The sequence below is a fragment of the Nicotiana sylvestris genome, chromosome 9 (genome assembly GCF_000393655.2).
Source record: "Nicotiana sylvestris chromosome 9, ASM39365v2, whole genome shotgun sequence".
Lineage (NCBI taxonomy): Eukaryota > Viridiplantae > Streptophyta > Magnoliopsida > Solanales > Solanaceae > Nicotiana > Nicotiana sylvestris.
The window spans coordinates 167,449,683-167,456,691 of NC_091065.1; the positions used below are offsets into that span (position 1 = coordinate 167,449,683).

The 7,009-nt window shown below is 37.2% G+C and overlaps 1 protein-coding gene across 1 annotated transcript; it reads left to right on the forward strand.

Moving 5' to 3' along the window:
• Positions 1 to 1,139: 1,139 nt before the first annotated feature.
• LOC138878556 (uncharacterized) lies at positions 1,140 to 2,278 on the forward strand. Its single transcript, XM_070158245.1, has 2 exons — positions 1,140 to 1,268; positions 1,388 to 2,278. The coding sequence occupies exons 1-2, from the start codon at positions 1,140 to 1,142 to the stop codon at positions 2,276 to 2,278; spliced, it is 1,020 nt and encodes a 339-aa protein (XP_070014346.1).
• Positions 2,279 to 7,009: the final 4,731 nt, after the last annotated feature.

Below are 7,009 nucleotides of genomic sequence, written 5' to 3' on the forward strand. Positions count from 1 at the left end.
GCATCAAGAACAAAGAACAACACTACTATGGACCAGTTACCCATAGCAAATCATCGTATGTCCTTAGTTGAGTTGTAACTTTGTAATAATTCTTCAATTATAATTTATACTTAGCTTGCTTAGAAGTATTCTGTAGGAAACTCTGTAAAACTTAAACCTTTGTGTTTGGTCTTGGCTAGAGTTAGTCAAGTTGTAAAGTATTTGTAATAGAGTTATTACAAAGTGGTTTGTAGTAGAGTATTACAAGTTAGTAAGGGATTAAAAGGTTAATTCCTAGCTTGCATAAGTTGTAATCTAAAAGTTGCTTAGTAGTGAAGTTGAAATCCTGCAAGGGTAGGTCGTGGTTTTTAATCCCGTTGAGTTGGGAATTTTCCACGTAAAATTCCTTTTGTCATTTCTTACTGCTGTGTGCATGTGTTATGTTGAACCTGATAGAGAACCTGGTTCTCTATAGAGTTTGGTGGACCCTTATATTCTATCAATTGGTATCAGAGCGGGTACTTTCTATCAGGTTAACACCTAGAAAGGATCTTCATGGATGCTCCTCCAAACTTCGAAAAAGGCCAGTCTACTTACAGACCACCTAGGTTCAATGGACAGTATTATGGATGGTGGAAAACTAGGATGCACGACTTCATCATGGCTAAAGATTCTAGCTATGGGATGTCATCTGTGGCAAACCCTTTATCCCTCCCAAGAATCTTGTAGATCCTGTTGTAGCCATTCCTAAAACGAGGAAGGAATTCAATGACGCTGATCGAAAGTCCATAGAAAAGAATTTTCGTGCAAAGAAAATTCTTGTTTGTCGCATTGGTCCTGATGAATATAACAGGATATCAACATGTCAATCAACAAAAGAAATATGGGAGGCTCTTCAGACAGCTCATGAGGGAACAACACAGGTGAAGCAATCGAAGATTGATATGCTCACAACTGAATATGAGCTATTCAGGATGAAAGATGATGAATCCATTCAAGATATGCATACTTGATTCACCTCTATCATCAATGAGCTTCACTCTCTTGGTAAAATTATTCTAAGAAACAAGTTTGTCAGAAAAATCCTTAGTACACTGCCTAGTTCTTGGGAAAGCAAAGTAAATGCCATTACAAAGGCGAAGGACCTACAGACATTGACTATGGATGAACTTGTTAGAAACTTGAAGACTTATGAAATGAAAAGAAGAAGGAAAGTGAAAGAAGAGAGATCAAAAGATAAAAGAACCTGGTCCTTGAAACGGATGGAAATGACTCAAGTGGTGAAGATGGTGATATGGCATACCTGACGAGAAGATTTCAGAAAATGGTTTGCGGGAATGGAGGTATTCCATAAAGGGGCAGTTTTAGCAAGCCAAAAAATTATGACGTTTGTCATAAATGTGGCAAGACAGGACACTTCATCAAGGACTATCCTCTCCTAAAGCAAGATCAATTCAATCACAACTCAGACAAAGAAGCCAAAAGGAACTTGGTTCCTGATAAATGCTTCAAGAAAAAGAATGATGCTGACAATGTTGTAAAGCAAGCTTTTGCTGCATGGGGAGACTCCTCCAATGAGTCTAAAGAAAAAAATGATCATGGCGATAGCTCAATGATGGCAGTGGAAAATGAAGCAACTGAGTATGACTCAATTTTTGCTTTGATGGCTCAATCTAATGACGATGAAGATGATGACGACAATGAGGTAAATTTTCTGAATGTTAAGAGAAATCTAAAATCTTACTCTCCTAAAAAGCTTATGTCATTAGAAAATGTATTAATTGATGCTTATCATAATCTCATAAATGATAAAGATGCATTAACTATGGAATTAGGAGAAGCTGAACAAACCAGAGATGATCTAGTAGTTATTGTAGTTGATTTGAAAGAAACAATAAAGAACCTGAAAAATAAAAAGGATGCCTTAGATGAGAAAATTGCCAGTATAGAACATGAAAGAGATGATCTAATAGTTGTTGTGGTTGACCTAAAAGAAACCATTGAGTATGTAAGTAAAGAAAAAGAAGCCTTAACTAAGAGAGTTGCTAATATCGAGCAAGAGAGATATGACCTAATAGTGGTGGTGGTAGACTTGAAAGAGACAATTGAAGAACTTAAAATGGAGAGAAGGCCTGGAAACTCTAAAAAGGGAAAGGAAGTTGCGAGTGAGACACACATTAATCTTGAAAATGAGTTAAATCTAGTAAATACCAGTCTGTGTGCTGAGCTTGAGAAAAATAAACAGCTTCAGGAAGAACTAAGAAGAGTGAAGAGTAATCTTGAAAAGTCACTCAAATGAACCTGGTTCTCTGATGCTATAACTACTATGTACACCAACAATAGGGGAAGCAGGCAGGGGATTGGGTTTCAAAGGGAACAGATTCCTTACAACCCTCATAGCAAGTATGTTACTGTACCCAGCAATTGGCTATGTACCTACTGTGGTAACAATAGGAACCTCAAGGAAAACTGTATGGCGAGGGTTCAGCCTCATCAGAAAAATAAAGTCTTTGCTGAGAGAGTAACTACTGCTAGAGGACCTGGTCCATCGAATAGGAAACATATACTGCCTACTTGGACTAAAAGAGCACTCATTTATCCCTTTCCTCATTACAAGGGACCCAAACTCGTTTGGGTTCCTAAATCTAACCCTTGATTTCCTTGTGCAGGGAGCAGTGAAAGGGAGCATCCAACAATGATATATGGACATCGGCTGCTCAAAGCACATGATTGGAAATATGATCGATTTTCCTTCATTGAAAGCCCTGCAAGGAGAGAGTGTACCCTTTGGAAATAGCTAAAAGGGGTACACTTTAGGAGTTGGAAGGATTGGGAAGTCACTCACTCATTCAACTGAAAAACGTGCATTATGTCAATGGCCTGAAGTATAGTCTCTTGAGTGTTTCTCAGATATGTGACAAGGGAAATAAAGTGGAATCTTGTCCAAGATATGCACAGTCACAAACCTTATAACTGGTGAGGTGATGCTTGTAGCCAAAAGAATATTTGAGTTGCTGATTGTAAGTCTCTACAAAGTGGTGATCTAAGTTGTTGATGTCGATGCTGAACTATGGCACTAAAAGTTGGGGGCATGCAAGCTTTTCACTACTGAATAAACTAGTCCAGAAGGACCTTGTTCGTGGTCTACCCAAGTCGAGCTTTAAGAACACAAATGTGGGATGCTTGTGCAAAAGGAAATCATGTCAGATCTTCATTCAATCCCAAAAAGGGAAGTCAACACCTCAAGGCCACTTGATCTTCTTCAATGGATCTATGCAGATCAATGAGAGTGCGAAGCAGATGAGGAAGAAGATATATCTTGATAGTGAATGACTACTTTAGGTTCACCTGGACTTTGTTCCTCAGAACCAAGGATGAGACTTTTCAAGTATTCGTGGGCTCTGTCAAGAAAATCCAAGTGAAGATGGGAAAAAATGTGGCTTGCATCAGATCAAATCATGGAACAAAGTTTGATAATGTAGATTCGATGAATTCTGTATTGAAAGTGGGATTACTCAACTTCTCAGCTCTAAGAACACCCCAACAAAATGGAAATGTGGGAAGGAAGAACCGGACTGTTGAAGATATGGCGTGGTCAATGTTAATTGATAGAAGAATTACAAACATCTTCACCAAAGTCTGACCCATTTGAGGACATTTGGATGAAAATGCTATGTTCTCAACAATGGCAAGGATCAACCTGGAAAGTTTGATGCTAAAAGAGATGAAGGAATCTTTCTGGGTTACTCGTCTCAAAATGGACAGGAATGCTGATGAAGATGGAGAACTCTTATTGATTCCAGGTGAACTTATTAACATGGAAAATGGGAAGGCAAACATGATGAGTCATGTCAAGGAATCCAGTAAAGATGATATAACTACCTCTCCATTCATTAGCAAGGAACCTGGCTCCACGATCACAATAACAGAAACTGAAAATAGAGTCGTTGATGCAGTTCAATGTATGTCACCTGGTTCTTTGACCTGCAGATCGAACTGTTATAGGAACCAGGTGGGTAATCTGGAACATTGATAAGTCAACATAAGTACATTAAGTAGTTGCTGAAAAAGGTTTGACATGGAAGCATCAAAAGTGATCGACACTCCCATTACCACAACTACACGTCTAGATATGAATGAACTCGGTTCTTTAAATCAAAATCATGCATAGAGGCATCCCTGGATCAATTTTGTATCTCAATATAAGCAGACCAGACATTATGTTCAGAGTGGGTTTCTGTGCAAGGTTTCAGTCAAATCCAAAGGTGTCTCATCTGAAGGCTGCTGAAAGAATGTTGATATATCTTTAAGGAACACAGGACCTGGTTCTCAACTATCCTTCAGGTGATAATTTGATATCATTGGGTATGCTGATGCTGATTAGGTAGGTTATCTGGGGGACAAGAAAAGCACATCTGGAATGGTATATCTCTGGGTTCCTATCTTATCTCATGGGGTACAAGGAAACAAAATTCAATGGCACTCTCAAACAACTGAAGCAGAATATGTAGCAGCCGTCTCCTGCTGTGCTCAACTGTTGTGGATCAAGCAACAGTTGGAAGACCTTGGGGGATAATGTTGAAAAATCGCTCATTTGTATGAATATTTGCAGCACTAAAGATCAAATTGCAGATATCTTTACCAAAGCTCTAAGAAGAGAACATTTTGAGAAAAAATCGCTTGGCACTGGGGTTGATAAAATCCAACTGAGGACCTGGTTCCCATTGATTGCCGGCGAAGAGGCCGCCAGACTTGAAGAGGAGAGTGAGGACGATGAAGTTGCATAGGATGAAAATGTTCAATTATAAGTTTGTCATCATCAAAAAGGGGGAAATTGATAGGTTACAAGTACCTTAGTTACGAGTACCTTGTCTTATGTTTTGATGATCTAACAAACTTACCATCAAGAACCAGATAAGGAACTTCTTACACATTCTCAAGACTTTAAGATTACAAGGTTCCAGCTTGAGATATGGTTCAACTCTCCAGAGTTGAAGGAACAGCTGAGGGAACAGATCTCTACCAGCTCCTGAGGAAACTGTACGAAGTCAACTCTCCAGCTGTAAAGTTGCTGCCTGCACACGTTACTGTACAGGAACAGTGCAACAGTCAACTTTCTGTGGAAGATTTTTTACCTACCTTGCTTACATCATTGTAAATGATGTCACACATGTATTATTAACATCAAGGAAGGTAAAACAAAGTCACTTGAACTTTTAGGGAATTTACTCAAGCTCTCTCACGTGATCATCTAGCAAGAAATTCTTAAGTGCGTCAAGAACAAAGAACAACACTACTATGGACCAGTTCCCCACAACAAGTCATCGTATGTCCTTAGTTGAGTTGTAACTTTGTAATAGTTCTTTAATTGTAATTCCTACTTAGCTTGTTTAGAAGTATTCTATAGGAAACTCTCTGTAAACCTTAAACCTTTGTGTTTGAGTCTTGGCTAGAGTTAGTCGAGTTGTAAAGTCTTTGTAATAGAGTTATTACAAAGTGGCTTGTAATAGAGTATTACAAGTTAGTAAAGGGTTAAGAGGTTAATTCCTAGGTTGCATAGGTTGTAATCTAAAAGTTGCTCAGCACTGAAGCTGAAATCCTACAAGGGTAGGCAGTGATTTTTAATCCCGTTGAGCTGGAAAGTTTTCATATAAAATTCCACTTGTCATTTCTTACTGTTGTGTGCGTATGTTCTGTTGAACCTGATAGAGAATCTGGTTCTCTATAGAGTTTGGTGGACCCTAATATTCTATCATTTATTTTATTAAATATTAAAGTCAACATAACCTGAGTAATTTCTAATCCAACCGCAAAGTAGATAGCATATTTTTCGTCAATGGTTTCGTCAACATAACTTGAACCTCGCTGATCCATAGTAAGGATTCACACTACTGAAAGGTTCTTTATTCCAATGGTTCTAACCCGAAAAATCTAGTTTAAGGCAGGGGCAGGGGCATAGCTACCCTTAGAGAAGGTGGTTCAATTGAATATTTTTGCCAGAAAATTACACTATGTAAAAGGTACAAACAAAAATTTTCTGAGATAAAAAACAAATAGCCATATAATTCTCCTATTTCCAATAGTTGAAGAGCAAAATTAACCAATCTTCCTAAAGAAAAAGGAAAAAGGTTTGCTTTGTCAGCACTACCAAAGCCACACGAAATATTAGGACTATTGAAATGTTGCATAGTCTCCAAGGAACATAAAACACTCTCATTTTATTTGTGAAATCCTAACTATTTTCTCTATTCATAGTTCAATCTAGGGAGATAAATATCATCTACAATTAAATTAACCATCTACATTATAGAAAATCCAATTAGTTAGTTTATTTGCCGAACTTGGTAAGGGATGCGGTATGCGTATTAGTAGGAAACTGAGCTAACTTTGCAAATAAGACCATTCAAGCCTCACCAAACTCATGGATAATAATTTGACCTTTAAATAGAAGTTGTCCTATATATGCAATATAGTTGTACTGATCTATTTTATCTGTTTTTTAAGGTTACTATTGTTAGGGATATAGTAAATATGCCCTAGATCCAATATCATATTTGATGTTTTGAACATATTTTTATAAAATATATATGGCATTTGATATTCTTTTATCATTGATATTAATTTCTTGATTAATTTGATAAGGTCCTTGATTAAATTTTGAGACTTGACATTGCGATGGAGATCATGATAATGAGAGTAAAGTTTCTTATAGTTTAATCTAAATTTGTTCTTGATCGTAGGATTATTAATTTTGGACATTAGTAATCCGGTTAGATAAATATTTATGTGATCGCCTTTATGGGATAAAGATTAGTTGATCTCATTAACTAAATCACATAGATAGATGATGTATATAGAGATATGATCATTGAACCGACTCATTGGATAATTCCTAATGGTTAGAATTATCATAAACTGTCAATAGGATATTCTCTTGAAGAATGTGATGTAACTGTTTCCTTTGACTTGAGATCGTCATAGTAATTGACAAGTTATTTATTGTGCTTTGATACTAGACACCTATGGCTCT